Below are 19,598 nucleotides of genomic sequence, written 5' to 3'. Positions count from 1 at the left end.
CAGAAGACTTGAGCTAGAGAACTTTGACCAAGGTATCAGACAAGAGATTTACTATTTACACACTGTGTTTCCAAAGGGGGGGCTACTAGCTACTAACTATGCAGGGGACCTTTTCCTTTTCTGTCAGTTCGAACATGGAAAAGATGGAAAAAATATATATTGTTTAAAATGTAAAGGGAATGTGCCATCTGTAACTTTATGTCTTTTGGAGATCATTTCATTTTCCACTTGATTATAACTGTTTACATTAACAGACATTTTGACACTGTCACTGTATACTTATATACACTACTAGTACTTAGTACTTAGTTACTGTCCACCCCCTGTGTACTCTGAGGGTTGTAATAACACAACACAACAAAAGCCTCTGTCAGCCGCTCGTGGGCGTCGCTGCTCAGGAGAAGAAGCTGGAGCTCACTGAGATAAGTTTCATTTTCCAGTTTCCCTTCAGACAAAATGAAACTCATGAACACCCGAGTCATACTGTGTGTGTGTGTGTGTGTGTTAATGTGTATGTGTGTGTGCTCGAGCTGTGCATGAGACAAAGGGCACGGCGAGCTCTGAAACTCAGCCTGACCTCTTTTCAGTCATTTAACCGTGACACACAAACTATACGATCCAGACGTTGTGTTACTGGGGCAACTGCAAAATGCTGCAAATAACATCTCATGGAAATATTCATATAAGTTTAGTGAAGTTATTATATGTGTGGGGAAGTGTTGTCCATACTCCTTGTGGTAGATGTTGAATGTATTTTAATTTACTTTTTCAGAGGCTCCTTCCTGTTCCACTGATCTTCTGTGTGGTTTAGTGTTTGAACATTTTTGACCTTTGACTACTGTTGCTGTTGAATGTATGAAGATTCCTTTCAAATTCCAGTTTTCTATGAAGTGAAACTGCTGAAGGACACAGCAGCATCTAAACCAACAAGATGTTTTTTTTAATTTTTTTTTATATAACTTCACATTTTGCTTGAGAATCATCACATTGTTAAGTTTCCTCCAGTGTCACCGATCCACCAGTGAGAACAGGAAACGCTGACTCACTCTTCATACTTTAAATGCCGTTCTGTCAGAATGTAAACACAAATAGGCTTAAAAAGAAAAGTCATGTTGAAAGCCACTCGCTGATTATGTTTGTTTACATCCATAAAAGTTTTATGGGAAGGAGTCAGCATTATTATTAGGGCCACGGGCCATCGCACCGGGCACTGGTCCCTACAGTGCGAAGCCCGGGCACTACTGTTATTGTGTGGATTTTTTCTTCCATAATATTATTTTTCATCTTCCGGACGTTTTTCGAGTTGCAGGACAAATTATATATCAAAACATGCGGTTCGATCGGGATCGGTGTGCTATTACTTTTCTCAACAATTTACAATTTTTTTCTGCGCAAAATTTTGCATTGAAGTCAATGGGACGGGCGGAAAAAAAAGAGCGAAAAAGACCAATCATTGGAGTTTAACAAACGTCTACTGCACACACACACACACACGTTACAGCTCCTCCATATCAGTGCTTATAGAAAGATGATCATGTGTCTGTCTGATCAGCTCTGTCTTGACCTTAAGATCGTGGGTTTGATTCCCATGTTGACAGAGATGGCAAAACCGGCAGTAGCCCCGTGGGCCTTTCAAAATTTCCCAAGAGGAAAATTTCTAGTTATTATTATTATTCTCCAACTAATAAATAACAGGAATGACAAAACCATTAATATTATTGTGTTTTTTTCCCATGTTGCACTGGGTCAGTGAATCCTGATGTGTTGACCGAGGCTCAGACTGACCAGCTTCACACACACAAGCAGAAAAACAACAAACTGTTGGAAAAATGTACAGTGGGAGGAAGAAGAGGAGGAGGAGGAAGAGGAGGAGGAGGAGGAGGAAGAAGAAGATGAAGGCTGCAGACGTCTCATGTTTTAACTCTGCTCCAGTGTTTTCTTTGGCATCGTTTTTTTACATCAGCCTTAATAATAAACACTTACAGTAAGTTCTGATGTGTGACCAACAACGGCTCAGACGCACAACGGGAGTTCACAGCTCTGAGTTGTGTTTCTCTGGGTGTTGTGTTGTGTTGTGTTGTGTTGTGGCTTCGTGTGAGATTTATTACACACAGGAAATGACCCCGAGCGTCCCCGAGGCGACCGCAGTGTGACGGCGGTTTGTCCTCGTCGGTCAAGGCTGCAGTTTGTAACGTGTTCATGTGAGAACGACAAACAACAGCAGCAGCAGCAGCAGCACCGAGTCCAGACGAGACGAGTCCGTCACGTAGCCGACTGAGTTAAAACACATTTAACGTCGGCTCTCACTAAACCACACAGACTAGGGATGTCACGATTATTAACAGGGTTCCTACAGCTTAAGCCAAGTTAAATTTAAGACTTTTTAAGACTTTTTTAAAGCCACTTGAAATTAAATTTAAGGCTGACTTCATAATGAACACAAATGCATATAAAAAAGAATAAGACCACATCAATTACATAGGGTTAGGGACAATTTTACCCACTTTCCTATGTGATCCAAGGTAAAGTGACTGCTACATGAACATTGGATTGTGTTTCTTTCCAGCTGTCCTTTCAAAATAAATGCATAAAAAGTCCGGAAAAAAAAAAAACACTGACTCGGGAGCTGGTGACGGTGAGAAATTTAGCGTTGACGGCCGCCACTAACTTCTCTATGTCAGAATGTTACCAATTATTTTGAGATTTGAGACTAATTACAACCATAAAATACCACTTACCATGTGTTAACATTTTTAAGACTTTTGAAAAATTGATTTAAGACATTTTAATGCCAATTAAGGCCTTGTTTTTAGATTAATTAATTCAATGCCTTTTAAGACTTTTTAAGGATCCATAAGAACCCTGATTAAACACCACAATTAATTGATCGTAAAGATTCCTAAATACCATCACTTTCCGAAAAAAATAATGTCGGAACCGTATCGACAGGTTTGTGCCAAAGTAAAGGAAAATGCACAGATACTGGTCCATTTATGTAACGTAACACTTCATTGGTAGGAATTTAAATGTTAGAGTGTAATTTGTAATTTTTAAAAAATGATTAAAATAAATTTAAAAATTTGGTATAGATGACAACTAATGACTTAAATATTTCAAACACTTCCCCCGGGGGATTAATAACCGGTCCTATATTAAGAGATTAGTAATGTAATTACATTTTGACTAGGGGTGAGAGAAAAAATCGATTCACATAAATATCGCAATATCTTTTTCGACGATTTTTAAATCGATTTTTTTTTTTTTGAATTTTTTTTTGGGGGGGAATTTTTTTAAATATTGTGCAATGTGCATTTGTTAGCCTTTTTTACATACAGAGAGTACAGGTTTTGAAAAGGGTTATAAGGGTATAAAGTTCACTTTATAATGGAGTATGTTCATTTATAGGCTCCTACAGTGTTTGTGTGCAGATAAATGTTAAACATGCAGACTAAAAATCGAGAGAATCGGCAATATCGTAGAATCGCAATTTAAATCAAATCGCCATCCAAAAAATCGTACAAGAATCGAATCGGGAGAAAAGCATATCGTCCCAGCCCTAATTTTGACTATATTTGATTTTACACATTCATAGTGTTGTGAAATTTATTGATGCATAATAATCGTGATAATCGTAACACCGTGATTATTTCTCTGACAATAATCGCACCAAGAAAATCTATAATCATGACATCCCTAACACAGACACACACGACTCAAACTCTAAACAAACGATGTGAGTATTGATCAGTAATGACTGAGGAGTTGTTGCGTTGTGCGTGGTACCTGAGGTTCTTCTCCACCTCTCTGCTCTCGTACTGCTCTCCCTGGTTCAGGAGCCTCAGGAGGCTTTTCTCAAAGGACTCGGTGCACTGGTCCTTAGGAAGCTGCACGGACGGAGAGAGGAGAGCGTTGACAACAGACACACAGAGTCACTGACAACCAGGTTAAAGCTGCAGTCACATGTCTGATAACAGCTGCATCAGTCATCGGTCTGTAAACTCAACTCTAAACTCATCAAACAAATCTTCTGTCTGGTGTTTGTACTCGTTGGCTTCCTGAACATTTTTATAACCTTCTGTTTATTGGCACAAAAAAAAAACTTAAACACAATGACAAAGAGGAAAAACCAGGAGAACAATACTCTTCACTTACAAGTTCTCAGTCTCTTTATTCTCTTCAGAATAAAAAGGAAGTTAAATAGGTTTTTAAAGCAGATATTTTGACTTCTCATCACAGGTTTTTGTAGTAATAACATTTATACATGAAGAGTTCTGTTCAAGCTCAACACCAGCAGCTAACACTCATTTCACTTCATTTACACCTGATTTCTATGACTGTAACAATGGGTCACTGTCCATGGTGCTGACACTCACATGAACAGTCTTTACTTTTATTTATACAGTGAAAACTTGCAGAAAAGAAACTTATAATCCATACATAATCATACATATAATCATACAGACACAGCTGTGTGCAGATGTGTCAGTGAACCGACCTTGAGAAGGAAGTTCTCCAGCTCCAGGTGTGTTTTGGTCACACAGCTGGAAGACGAGTCCGACCACTTCACCTGAGAACACAGCAGAGGAAACAATGAGATTTGACGACGACAGCAGCAGTGATGAAAGTGAAATAAGGGCTTTTCTATTTCTGGAGAATACCTCTAGTTTAAAAACATGATGAAGTTGTGCAGTTGCATTAATAATATCTCTTGCGGAGGAACAAGCTCCTCTGAGACGCGGCGTGTCGACTCAACAGCCTCAGTGAGAAAGAGTACGAAACGCTTCTGACAGGAAACGACTAGATTCATTATTAGTGAGAGTTGTAATGAGCAGGTCTGTGTGTTGTGTTTGTTCATTCAGCTCCTGATAAAAACCTCCTGGATGATCAACAGTGAAGGAATCCGACCAGGGAGAAGCTGAGTGTAACGATGGAGATGAAGGTGAAGACAACAACTCCCGTGTTACTTCACACAACGACACCAAACTCCTTTGTTATCGTTTCTAGGGAGAGACCCCTAGCAACAGAGAAATGGTACATATTGTTCATTTAAGAACAACACGTGTGTACTTCACAGACGCTGAAATAAAACTGAATTGTGTGTTTCTTGAACAGAACTGGCCAACTGGCTCATTAAAGATGAGTCGATCAATACTCATTCAGTGTCGCAGACCAAACAGCTGCTTATTCATGATCGGATCAATAAGTGCCAGTCAGCTCAGCTGGTGTTTGCACTGATACAGTCACTGTCTGACTGTGACGGATTATGTCTGAACCCTCATCACGACACAATCCAGTCAGTCGGAGATTTTCATGAAGACACAATCGGACTTCAAATGACAAATACATATATCTTTTTTATTATTTATCTATAAAGCCCTGGTTGGAAAGCCTCCTCTGTATTTAACCTCACTTTTAAGTCCATACACGCTCTCATATGCCTCATATCAGACTTACATCCCTAATACAAATACTGAATCAGGAGAGACCGCCTTCACCTTTAATTTACCGTTGGAATAACACAGGACTCACTGAAACCTGAGAAACTCATTTCAATGGAGGCTTTTAAAGCTCTACTTCTCAGGGCTCTAACTTTATTTTACTAATGGCCCCTGACTTTAAATTTCAGGTGCACAAGTAGAAAATTTAGGGGCGCACACAAGCAAATATTCACATTTCCTTTTCATTCCTGACCCTCACACACACACATCGGCCTGACACCTGTAATGACAAACTGCAGATTCTCTGAGTCGCCCCTTCCACATTTCACCAGTGTTAAAATAAAAACCTGGTAAATTTACTGGCTGCACATGTGCAAGAAGATGAAAAAATGACTTGCAGTGTCTCAAATTTTAGGGGCAGAATGCCTCCGTTTAGAGGAAATCTGGAGCCCTGCTTTACGTTGCAGTACGAAGTGTTCAGTCTTGTTCTTGTTGTGGCTGTGTTGTCTTGACTGCTGTTATATTTCAATTTTCATACCTCGTACCTCATATTCCTGTAAGTATTGTATTGTGTGTATAGCAGTGTTGTAATCTGTGTTGTTGATCTGTGCTCACAGCAGGACGTCCTTGAAAAAGAGAGCTCAGCCTCAACGGAGCTCCCTGTCAAACTAAAGCTTAAATGAAAAAATGAATATCTAAAACATTGATTTTTAGTAGATTTCTTCTGTTTTCTGCTCTTTGTATGAACGTTTCCTCCCTTTGCCTTCAGTGTCTGACACCGACACAGCGCTGCATTCAGATCCTCCGTCCGCTCCGCTGTGTCAAACAGTCACAGGCTATTACAGAGCATCTTATTCATCTTATTCACCGTTGTATCACTCACACAAATAGCAAAACTACGACTTCTCATGCAGCGACGGCCAGGATGCTTCTCTGCCACCAGTTAGCACCGACTAGCTACATGTTCCTGCAGCGACTGCGGCGGCTCAGCTGGGTTCATTTTATGTAGGCCACCGCCACCGAATTCAGTTCACTAGAATGAAGTAGTATGACCTAGAATTCAGTCCATGACAATACACGGACGGCAGGTTAAAATCTGTGCGGCTCAGTTACACAGCTAGGGAAAAAATTAAAAGACCACTTAAAAATGATCAGCTCCTCTGGTTTTACTGTTGACAGGTAAAATGAACACTTTGGTTTTATTCTTTAAACTACTGACAACATTTCTCCCAAAACTGAAATAAAAATATTGTCATTTAGAGCATTTACTGGCAGAAAATGCCAATTAAAAAAAATTCAGACCTCGAATAATAATAATATTGCAAAATAAAATAACTTTATATTCAATTTTAAACAACACAACACTCACTTTTTAACTTAAGAAGAGTTCAGAAATCTACATTGGGGGAATAACCCCAATTTTTGCAGCAGTGGTTTTTATAATCTTCATTAAATATGATTTTATTCAGGTGATCATTTGAACAGTGCCTCATTATGTAGAGTGAGTTGAGCTTGTGTTGAAATTCAACAGACAGTGGGATCAAACGGCTGCCAAACATGTAGAGAAGCTGATTTATTAAGAACAATGTTGTTGAGTGATCTCTGGAGCTGTGTGATAAACTGATGATCTGTGTTCTCTGGAAAAATATAGAAGTGGGATTTCATTAGGGCTGTAACTAACAATTATTTTCATTATGGATTAATCTGCCGATTATTTAAACAATTAATCCATTAGTTGTTTGGTCAATAAAATGTTGAAAAATGTCCTAAACCACAAGACGACGTCCTCAAATGTCTAGTTTTGTCCACAAACCATTTATGAAGCTTTGATTTAAGAAGCTGAAATCAGAGAATTTTGACTTTTTTTCTTTAAAAAACAACTTATTAGATGATCAAAATAGGCGACAATCAATTTAATAATTATTGTTTGATTAATCGATTAATTGTTGCAGCTCTAGACTTCATTATCTTTTACATATATAAACAATACACAGATGGTTTATCAATCATGCTACATGATAATAACAACGCAGCACTCGCACGTGTGAGAGTATGTGTGTGTGTGTGTGTTTGTGTGTGCGTCAGTGATTTGTGTCCAGTATAAACAGATGGAGGAGGAGAGGGAGAGAGGGAGAGAGGGAGAGCGGCTCTGTTGGCTCGGCTGTCAAAGCTCACACCGGGACCGTTAGCGTCTCCTCTCCATCTGTCTTCACCGAGTTGCTCCCTCCCATTAGTTACTACACACACACCGAGGAACGGGACATTTAGGGAAATAAATATCCAACCCACACACACACACACACACACACACACACAATGATCCCAGGAACAATTCATGGCAATAACAACAGCAAAAGAATGAGAGAAAAAAAGAAAAAGGGTGGTGATCTATTCTAAAATAACAACAACTCCTTATCACCTAGTTGCTGCTGCACAACACACACAACACACACACACACACACCCAGAGGAGGGAAGTGATGCCAACGCCTGAGAGTGAGACTGCAGCCAGTCACCACCGGTGTGTGTGAAGCCTGTTGTGTTGTGTGTCTGTGGACAGTGAGTTGTGGAGTTGTGTGATGTTTTCTGAGCCGACTGTGACTCAGGGAGCGACGGAGGAGACGACGGCAGCAGCAGCAGTGAGTTGTCCACCAATAAATAATAATAAACCCTGACACACGCTGCTGAGACTGAAACAACCACTGTTTGGTTTGTTGTTGTTGTTTTAAAGGGATACGGGCGGCAACATTTTTTCCCGTGTCTTGTCTCACTCCCGAGTCCATGACCAGCAGATAGACACCATCCTTTCGACTGTGCGTGCAGTAACAAGGGAGATAGAGCCGTATCGCCTGTAATTAGCTTAGCTCAAAATACTGGAAGTGTATGGGTAGTGTTAGCTCAAACACTGGAAGTGTATGGGTAGTGTTAGCCTGCCTCCTACCCGAGCCGAAATCAGCAGTCAGAAGCTGATTTCATTTTAGCTCTAAACTCTGTAAATATATCACTTTATCAACATTTCAAACATGTTTAGGAGAGAAAGTAGCCGTTTAGATCAGCAGTGTGTCGTTAATTTGTCTAAATACCAGCTGTTTACAATTTTGTTCGGACGAATTCGGTGCTACTCAAGCTAGCCGTTGTGACCAACGCACTTCCGGTTACTTTCACAAAATAAAACACCCGTTGCCCTTTACATACAGAAAACCATGACGATAGAATTTGTGCTTTTACTTTGAAATAGGAAGCTAACCTACCCTCGATGTAGCTAGCTTGAACCAAAATAAACCGTCTTTGCTTGAACCCTCCGTTTTGACCGATCTCGTCCCGTTAGCGGCATTTGACCGCTCAAGATGCCTTAGCGGAGAGTTTTGTCAGCTCTGAGACGAAGATCGGCCCGCCGGTTTCCGTTTAGAGTTGCTGAAGAGTTTCTCTGATGACTTTAGGTGGAGGCAGGCTAACACTACCCATACACTTCCAGTGTTTGAGCTAAGCTAATTAGCGGTGCGCCAGCTCTGCCTTTATCTCCCTTGTTACTGCACGCACAGTTGAAAGGATGGTGTCTATCTGCTGGTCATGGACTCGGAAAAAAAAATGTTGGCGTATCCTTTTAATAAAATAGGGCATCAGCAGGACGGTGTGTAGTGTAGCACACACACTGTCCATCTGCTTGTGTGTTTGTATATTTGGACTAGAGAGTGTGTGACTCCGTGTTTTAAAAGTTTAACTCTATTAAAATTTGATGAGTTTTAACACTACGAGGGTTTTTAACAAAGCTTCTATTGTTACGCTGCACAATCAGGCAAACTGTTTGTTTTATTCTCCAAATGCAGCGAACTGGCTAAAGACCAACGCTGGGAGCACACACACACACGCGCACACACACACAGGAAGGCGTTAGCAGCAGAGCGGAAAGCAAGAATGTGTGTGTGTGTGTGTGGTGTCCCGCAGGTACACTACAGGAAACACCAGACGTAACCACAATAATCAGCCTCAGTGTAAACAGATTTACTGAAGTTGAGATCACTTAGATAAACACACTCAATCACACTTAGTCTGGACCTTTTTGCACAGCAGCGCGTGTGTGTTTGTGTGTGTGTTTGTGGTGGTGTTACGTACCTCAAAGTTGTACTCCTTGTCTATTCTGGTCCGGGTGATGCCCCGGAGCACGATTCCCTCTATGTGAACTGCTGCAGCCACAGAGAAGCAGAGACGAGCTGTTACTAAAGGACTCTGCTGCTGCAGCAAGGTGAATATCAACTACACTCACACATCAACTGAATGTCGACTTAAATATGAGGGCACAGACACAGATTATCTGGGTTATTACAGTGTCTATTATGAATCAGCAGCGGGATACAGGAAAATATGAGGAGGCTTTAATGTCACTATGCAAACTGACAACATAGAAAAAACTTTATAAATGGCAGGAAAAACGAAAATAACAATCTAATTTTCAGACTGCTACAGGATCCAAAAATGCTGACGTGTTGTACCAGCATTGAGATTGTTAAAGAAGAAGTGCTGTTTTTTTTACAATCTGGCATAAAATCCTGTGGTTTACTCACCCAGATAACTGTGGTGTCATTAGGATCCTTCCGATGATATTTAGATCCATTCGAGAGTCGCTTATATCCATATAGTGGGAGTGATCGGGAGATGCAGCCTCTAAATAACACATTATCTGCCGCGAAACTGGTTCATTTCACTAATATTTTGTCCGTCGCGGATGTGCGGCAGTTTGTTATTCTCTGGACAGATGTTCCTCTCTCTGCCTCCACATCTTCCTCTAAAAGAGCTCCACATCCGTAGACTCTGGCTCAAAACGGTGAGGACGTCCATCATATTCAAAGTCGTTGTACACAACCTCAAAATCTGACAAATATTCAGTCATGTTGCACAAAACTAGCAGCAGCTAGAGGCTGCATCTCAACGCCCCGATCACTCCCACTATATGGATATACGCGGCTCTCGAATGGATCTAAATATCGTCTGAAGGACTCCTAATGACACCACAGTTATATGGGTGAGTAAACCACAGGATTTTATGCCAGAAATAAGGTCTAAAAAAAAAAAACCCAGCACTTCTCCTTTAATGACTATTTTGTGCAGCACACACAGTGTTTTTCACATTTACCTTCTCTCTGTGCTGCTGCCCAGCGGCTCGAGCGTCGGACCTGACAGGGAGGATGAGGAGCTGTGCACTCTCCCAAACCGAGAGCCGGGGAGGACAAGTAATCCACCTTCTGACCTGGTAACTCCTGGGAAATAAAGAAAATACAACAAGTTAGTTTATGCCCCATAATGGTTTGTTGATTAGGTTTATTATAGAAGCACGTTATAACCTACATTTCCATATGAATATGAAGCTGCAGGTCTCAGTTTATCATGTATTCTGGTAAATTCAGTGACTGGGTCGAACAACACTAACCTACTTTATATGAGACATAGTGAGCAGCAAATATAGTGTGTGTGTGTGTGTGTGTGTGTGTGTGTAACATAAATACCAAAGGAAACAGAATAGTAACAGTGATAACAGCCAGGCTGCACCATTCATATAAACATAACCTGTGGGATTTCAAAAAAAGGCGACTAAAGCTCAACGGTCCGTCTGAGGATCCAAAGGGACGGAGCGAGGAGCGAGGAGCGAGGAGGAGAGCATGTGCACGACGACGAAACGTTTGTTAGTTATCACTGTTTGTTTTTTGCGGACCTCTCTCTCTCTCTCTCTCTCTCTCTCTCTCTGCCAGACCCGACAGTGCCGAGGTCCAGACACAGAGCATCTCTCTAAAAATGGCAAGTGTGATTTTATTAAGAGCCGTGCATCTTTACCAGGCCAGGCCCTGACTCACCATGATGTCACCCCCCACCCCCCACGGAGTCATCTGGAACAGAGACACGGCCCCACAGGGCTGAGCTTTAAAGGTACACTCACTCTAACACAGGAGAGAGAGAGAGAGAGAGAGAGAGAGAAGACTCCTCTGGTTTAGCACGTTTTATTCTCCTTTAAAACTCTCATTGGTCTCTCACTGACCAAAGTCTAACTTCAGTGTGTCTAACTTTTTAACTTCCATCACATCTTTATTACTTGAGACATTTTCATGCAGCTCCACGTGGAGGCTTGTTTGTATTTACATGCAGTATACAGCTGAAAAACACATTTTGATCCCATTTAAAACACCTTGAACATAAAAAAAAGGTACACTTTAAGTTCTGTCACCAAAATCTTTGCATTTCTACTTTATCTTAAAGACAAACTCTCCAGGTCTGGTGTCTCCTCCTCTGTGTCTCTAACCCTTCTCTCCTCCATGTGCATTTTGTTTCCAACGAAGCCGGTGAGAAATCAACCCATGGAGCGGTGGATAACGTTATTTATCATCTACCATGTTACCATGTGTATATCTGTGTAGTCTTATCTGTCATCAACAAGAGGTTACGGGTTACGGTTACGCGTTACGTTTGCGTGGCGGTGTCGAGAGATGAGAGCTGGGACACCGCGTCGGAGGCTCTGATCTTACAAGGTTGGTCATTGTCACTGATTGAAGTCATTGGTTTAACCAGCACTAGGACTCTGGAGCTGGGAGTTAAGGTAAAAAATCCTGCATAGTTCCTCTTTAAAATTGGGTGGAATCCCCTTTCAAAACACCTTAAATATAAAGAAAAGTACAAGTTGCTGCTCTGGCACTAAAACTTGCATTTCTAATTGACCTTAAATAAAGCTTGACATCATGTAGGGGAGCACCTGTGTGTGTCAGGCAGCAGCTACAGACCCACACAGCCGAGGGGTTTGGTTTGTGTGTTGATGGGAAACTCTTGACACTCCAGAGTCAGAACTGTTTTGCATTCCTCACATGACTTCAGATTAGGGAAGTGATTTTCCATTAATATGTATATACACACTGACTGTATAGAAACTCATGTCAGAAACTAAGCACGGGGACCTTTGACTTCTTCTGAACGCTTGGACAAGCAAACATTAAGATCCTCTTTAGAGAACAAAACAAAACCAGTGGCTGTGATGTGTTTAAACTGAGCTGTTGTCAATTATTTACTCAACAAAAATATCAATAGACGCCATATTATATTTCCTCAGTGGAAAAACTAAGTGCATCCTTAGTTGGTCTCGGAAGTTGGTGTTGCCCCCTTTAGCTGAAATAACTTCTCGTAGGCGTCTTGGATGATTGACAACCAGTCTGACAGTTGCGCGATGCAAGTTTTGACCACTCTACTACTGTGCAAAAAAATCCTTATGTTGCAAGATGCTTGAGGGTGCATGTTTTTTTGTGTGCATGCATGCACCGCCCGTTTAAACAAATCCTCCCACCACATTTCAATGGGATTGAAATCTGGCCGTTCTACAGTATAACCCTCCATTTCTTCTCCCTGAGCCCATTCCTTGGTGGATTTGCTTGTGTGCTTGATCTTTGTCCTGTTGGGGCTTCAACTTTCAGGGACAAGTGGCCTAACATTATCCTCAAGCACTCTCTGACTGCAGCGAAGCACAACTCCAAGAACAAGAAGGATGGATCAATGGGTGTGAGCTGCTCGGCCCCCGAGGCGGCGAAACAAACCAGCATCATAACATGATGCTGTTGATGCTGTTAAACAGGGGTTCTTATGTAAACAGGGGTTCTTATGTATAAAGTAATTTGCCTTCCTGCATCTCTACCTGCTTTTTTTCAAAGTTATTTTGAGTTTAACTCACATTACCATACACATTCTACAAGAAGAAAGAATGATTTACACATTCCTTTCTGTAGGACCTCTGTTGCTAAATTCTCATTTGTCTATGAAGGTGCAGTGCTGTGGAATGATAGAAAACATCTTTTAGAATCATGTTTCTCTTTAAATACATTTAAAACCAAGCTCAAACAAGACTTACAGACCTAGTCACATCCTTGCATCATTGGGTTTTGTATGTATTTTATTTTTTTTGCTTTATATACTGTATATACTAATGGTAAATGTTGTATTTTTATATCTGTGTATGAGACGAAGATATGCACTAACAAAAGTTATTCATAGGTTTAAAGGGGGAGGTCGCTTATAAGCCCATTGGGCTTTATGATCATTTTTTGTCTTTTACCAAGCAGCTCTATCTTTAACCCATCTGTCCAGAGCACATTATTCCCCAAGGACCTGGTCTTCGGTCTATAGTATGTCCCACTGGCAAACTGGTGTAGTAGTCTCGCTCTGATGTTCTTTTTGGACAGCGAAGGCTTTTTCCTGGCTCCGTTCCCAACGCCGGTTTAAATTTGTGCAATCTCTCTCTCTCTCTCTCTCTCTCTCTCTGTGATTGTTCGATGCAGCTTCTGCACTTTGACATCCACAGCTGCAGAGTTACCGGCAGAACCAGTGATGAAATTTTGGGGGGGTTTCGTTGTGTAGTTGTTTTTCTTTGCATTGAATCTGTCTGTCCTTGGGGCTGCCAGTGCTGCACAAACACGCTTACAAAACTTCAGCCGGTAACTGTGATTGCAATGAATTGATCTATTGGCATTCAATCAAAGGCATCGGATTCAAACATTATGCTTCTGAAGGTGTGATGTTTGAGAATATCACCTATAATAATTGGAGCTGTTTTAAAGAGGATCAAATGTTTGCTCATTCAAAAACTTTTGAAAAGGCTGAACATGACTTTTCACTTTACAAATTGCTAAAATAACGTCACAATCAACAAAAAAACTCTTAAAGTCTTTGTTAAAAAGTTTTCTTTAAGCAAATCCTGGGCTGAATCGGTGCCTCTGATTTCACCCCCACACTTCAGATTTCTCTACGGTCTCGAGGGGTTTAATTTGAAGCTAATACAGCACAGTGATTCTTTTCACAGTTAAATAACTCCCGACCTGAGGGGGAAGGAAACAGCTCTCATTAGTCAGATCAGCAGTTTGACTTAGTTTTGGAAAAAAAAACATTTAAATACTAAACTATTTCAAATACATACTGAGTAAATACTGAAGTACTGAAACCACCAGCAACTAGATATTAGGCCTAGTTATTATTAATGTGACATTTAAGTTTCAATTGTTGAGTTATGTGTGTTTTTACACTGCTGGTTTACACCACAATAGTGAAACTTAACCATCTTTTACTTCAAAAACTCATTAATGTCATCATTAAAAACAAATGTTACTGTATATATTAGTAATATTTGCTTATAAATAGCAAATATCATTATTAACACTGTAATAATCACATTGAAAGTGCTTCACCTTGCTCAGAAAAGTCCCTTCAGATAATGTATCTTTAGACTTTGTATGTAAATATAAATTGAACCAGGGCTGTTCCCCCTTTTTTTTTTTAATGAAGTCACATAGGCTACATATTCTCCAGGACACAGACAGGTACGTCTTTCTTTGTGCCGTCTGATTTTTATTTAACTTCTAAAGCTTCAATTTAAGGGGTTAAATGGGAAACAGCTGTGTAACAGGCGAAGCAACAGCTCATTCTCTGATATAACCTAGTTGGCAGTTAGTTAACATTATAAATATTATAACTTATCATCATTATCAGCTATTAAAAGAAACTGGAACAGGTGCACGTTTTCACTCAAGTCCTCCCAGGTTTGTTAACAGATAATTTAGCTGATAATAATTTAAACGAAGCTGCTGCTGCTGCTGCTGCTGCCCCTGTCTGACTGGAGCACCAACCTCCATGCTAACATGCTCACAGAGCTACGAGTTCAACAGCACTTGGTCAAACACCTGCTGCTGCACAGTTATAGCTCAGAGCAGCTGGGAGAGCCGATCTGGAGTAGCAGACTGCTGCTGCTGCTGCTGCTGCTGCTGCTGCTGCTGCTGCTGCTGTCTATGATAATTACACAATAATATCATCAGCGGCGTTTGGTATTTCATCTGGATGTGGCTTAAATTCAACCTCAACCTGGTGTAGTCCTGCAAATATCTCCTAATGACGCCATAAATAGCTAACATTTAAACCTGAGTGGTGTTAACCAGCTGAAACCACTTAGCTGCTGCTGGCTAAGTGGTTAACCGGCTAATTTATGTAGGTTACCTAACTCTGTTAGCATGGACGTCAGCTCATTGCTAAAGCTGCGTTCAAGACGACTCAGGGCTCCAGTCTGCCCCTAAATGGAGGCATTTTGCCCCTAAAATGTGAGACAGTGGAAGTAAATGTTTCATCTATGTGCAACCAGCAGGGCAGGCTGCCCATAGCCATGAGCCTTGTCATAGCCGAGCTTCCTAAATCACATATTGTGTCATTAGTTCCTCTCCCTGGTAAGAAATAGCTACATGATGGCATGTGGTGTTTTAGTAGCCAAAAACAATACCGGTAATAGAGGCATTAGTCATGCCAGAATAAACATGTTAATAATCACCACAAGTGAATAATGGTGCTGAATGACTGAAATACCTTTTACTACTGTAACGAATGTGGGAATAGGGATGTCACAATTATAGATTTTCTTGGTACGATTATTTTCAGAGAAATAATCATGGTAATTATGATTATTTATGATGAATTAAAATGCCTAATATATTGTATCCTTTGCACCTTTATCTGTTACTGTGCTGTTTTGTTTTTGTTTTCCTTCATGACTTCCATAAAGATTTTGCACTTTAATACTTCACTTAATTTTCCACCTGTATTATTATTATCATCCTATTAGAGATTATTTATTTTTCAATTGCTCAATAAAAAAAATTTAATAACAAATAGAAAGTTAGAAGCGTAAGAGACTATCTTTATGTCATCATATAAAGTGAGTATGTCACAGGGTGGGTAGATAGATAGATAGATAGATAGATAGATAGATAGATAGATAGATAGATAGATAGATAGATAGATAGATAGATAGATAGATAGATAGATAGATAGATAGTCACAGGGTGGGTGGGTAGATAGATAGATAGATAGATAGATAGATAGATAGATAGATAGATAGATAGATAGATAGATAGATAGATAGATAGATAGATAGATAGATAGATAGATAGATAGATAGATAGATAGATAGATAGATAGATAGATAGATAGATAGATAGATAGATGAGTTAAAAAGGGGTAGGAATCATTAAAAAAGTGTATACTTCTTCCTACTCCTTTTTCGAACTTGTGTTTTTACAATAATACGCGCTAGAGCTCATGGGAAATGCAGTCTCAAAAACACTACCGCTTCTGTCCACAGGGGTCGCCAAAATCAACACAAAATGAAAGTTCTTTATATTTCTTTTTTTTTAAAGACTTAGCTGCACTCTTTTCCAGATAAAAACAAAAGTTAAAGTGTGATGATAGTGTGTTTATTTACTGCTGGTGTGGCTGTGTAGCTAGTTACCGTTGCTGCTGCTGCTGTTGTTGTTGTAGTAGTTGTTGCTGCTGCTGTAACGTTACTTTGCTGTTGTTGTTGCCGTAGTCTCTCCTCCAGAGCCAGCTCTATCTTGTCCAGCTGCCCTCGCACCGTCTCCCGCTGGTGGAAGTGGAAAGCCGGGTGGAGGGAGGCCATGGTGAAGAGCAGCGCCAACTGCTGCAGAGGACCAGCCGAGGTGTCGCAGCTCTGCTCCGGCTGCTGCTGCTGCTGCTGCTGCTGCTGCTGGTGGAGGTGTTGGTGGTGGCTGTTATGGTGGTTATGGTTGTGGTGGTTGCTATTGTGAAGGGACTGGGAGTAGTCATAATTTTTGTAGAACAAGGCCGGGTCCACATGGCTCAGTATCCGAAACAGTATCCCTGCGCATTCCCTGCTGTCAGAGCCGAGCAGGGACAGACACACCAGCAGCTTGGACCGGACCACCGGGTCGATCACGTCCGTCAGAGCAGCCAAGTCGGCCGGACTGTTCGCACGGAACTCGAAATCCCGTAAAACGTGGTAATCCTTCCGGGCCAGGTCCTCCAGATAGGAGCCCAAGAAGCGCAGCTCCAGCGGTTGGCACATATGGAGCAGTCCGCACATGAACTCGATCCGCTTGGCCGGGTTCAGGTGGAGGCCGAACCACTCGAAGACCGTCTCCTTGTCCAGCTGGGGCTCGGCTGCTGGGTAGACCTGGGGAATTATAAATAAAAACAGGTTGTATTTTATTTTACATAATGGTTCACACACTCCCTGTCCACATATGTACCACATTTTAGGTTGATATGTAAAACTACTGAGGCACTAGCCTATAGAGTTTTTCCCAAACAGTGTGCGATCTCCAGTGTGCCAAACCTATCCAAAATTGGTTCAAACGCACACTGCAAGATTTTAGTGAGATTTTTTTTCTTTTTCCCAACAGATAACCTATTATATTGGGGCCAATCACAAACTTGCAGGCTTTAGGAACACCAGTTACATAAGTAAAATGCCGGCTGGGTATAGTAGACCTGGTGGTGGTGGTGGTGGTGGTTGTGGTGCTGCTGGTTGTTGTTGGACCGCAGCCTCAGCAGTTCGTCCGGAGATCCCATAATAACGTTATGATGATGATGATGGTGGTGATTTTGTTGTTGATCCAGTAATAATAATGACTCGTCCTCGGCCGCCGTCTCTTCTCCTCCTCCTCCTCCTCCTCCTCCTCCTCCTCCTCCGTCCTCGCCCGTTTTCATCGGTAGTTTCATTTTCAGCATTTTATCTCAGACACTGAGGCTTCAAAGTGACGACGACGGATCGATATTATTGTTATTATTAACCATTATTATTGAGAACTTTAAAGTCCTGCGGCGGTAACGATGGAAACAGAAGAGAACCGTGTTTTTACTACGAGCTGCTGATCATCGGACTGACGCGGCGACAGCACTGGAGCTTTTTCTGCTGCTGCTGCTTCTCCTCCGCCGCCTCATTTCCGGCAGCGGAGCAATACAACGCACCGCTGCGCTCTCTGCTGCCACCAGGCGGCTGGCGGCAGGTGGCGGTACTGCACCCCACACCACCAGGCAAAAAAATAAATAAATAAAATAAAAAATCACTTTTTTGTAAATATTTCCCAACTAAGTCCTGTTAAACAGAGCAAAAAAAATTTAACACAGTGTTTTAAAACATCATAGTTGTATTTTGGATACTTGCATTAATTTACTTTGCACAGATTACTTGGAAAATTGGATATTGAGTGAGGGGCAGGCAATATAAGATGTATCTTCTCCCTGCTCCCTTCCAACCAATGGAAGAAATGTTGTGATGATATTGTCAAATTGTGAAATTGCCTTGGTTGGAATAAAAAGAAAGAAAGAAAGAAAGAAAGAAAGAAAGAAAGAAAGAAAGAAAGAAAGAAAGAAAGAAAGAAAGAAACAGAATTATTTCTCCATCAGAGCCAGCCATCCTCTGTAACTGTTTTGTGAACAGGGATGGTCGATAAAGCTGGGCCTCTCCAATAAGCCTGCTTGACCATATTTTGTTGTAACATATTTTAATACTTTACTTATTTATACTTAAAGGGACAACGAGGAGTTTCTATTCGGTTATAAAAAAGTCTCACGTTAATGTGGATGAATCTCCGCTACCCACACTTGTTAATGGGCCCATTTTCGATAAATATAACTCTATCGTTATTTTGTTATTATTAGTGGTGGCGGAAAAACAGTCGAGCCGACCAGCGTTTCCTTAATGAGAATAACGCAGCTGAATGGCCATTTATGGTCGGAACTACGACGGTAACTGAACGTCTTTGAACCTCTGACTTTAATTATTGATGAATGAAAACATGAGTCTGTCTTGCGCCGGTCAAAGAATTTTACGGTGTGCGCGGAGGCTCATAAATGTAGTGTGAAAACGCTTTGCTTTTCCAAAACTCCTCGTTGTCCCTTTAAAGCAGAAGTAAGCAGAATGTTTGTGTTAATATAAGTCTTAAATAGTTATATCTTCCGACAGCAATCACTTCTATAGAGTGTTTGGTCTGAAACACGGGTCTGTCAGTCACTCTGCTCTGCTGTTAGCCGAGGAGAAAACTTTCCTTGTATCCTACAACCTTTATCCAATGAGGAGAGAGAACGGCATAAAGGGGCGGTCCTCTCTGTGTGTGCAGCCAAGGGATGCGCGTGAATGTGGTGACGTAGGGACGAGGGACGGGACTGCTAACTCCATCGGCTGACAAGAAGTTAGCCAAAACCACCGGATCACTTACTTCTGCTTTAAATATATGTGTATATATATATATTACTATTATTTTAAAAAAAAAATATATATATATATACTGTATATATATACAGTATCTGCTCAGTTCAATCATAAAATCACAGGCTTGGG

General features: G+C 41.0%; 1 protein-coding gene across 1 annotated transcript in view; it reads right to left on the bottom strand.

Moving 5' to 3' along the window:
• zcchc2 (zinc finger, CCHC domain containing 2) overlaps positions 1-18,162 on the bottom strand; it is a 32,065-nt gene extending 13,903 nt beyond the window's left edge. Inside the window, 6 exon segments of the mRNA XM_085763273.1 lie at positions 3,784-3,884; positions 4,496-4,567; positions 9,551-9,621; positions 10,569-10,692; positions 16,728-17,429; positions 17,747-18,162. Of these exon segments, the coding sequence (XP_085619399.1) occupies positions 3,784-3,884; positions 4,496-4,567; positions 9,551-9,621; positions 10,569-10,692; positions 16,728-17,429; positions 17,747-17,986 (1,310 nt within the window). The 5' untranslated portion in view covers positions 17,987-18,162.
• Between the last annotated feature and the right edge of the window lie 1,436 nt (positions 18,163-19,598).

This window comes from Trachurus japonicus, chromosome 20, assembly GCF_045865225.1.
Source record: "Trachurus japonicus isolate A0001 chromosome 20, Traja_1.0".
Lineage (NCBI taxonomy): Eukaryota > Metazoa > Chordata > Actinopteri > Carangiformes > Carangidae > Trachurus > Trachurus japonicus.
The sequence above is the reverse complement of the archived record's forward strand: the minus strand, read 5'-3'. Positions and strand labels throughout refer to the sequence as shown.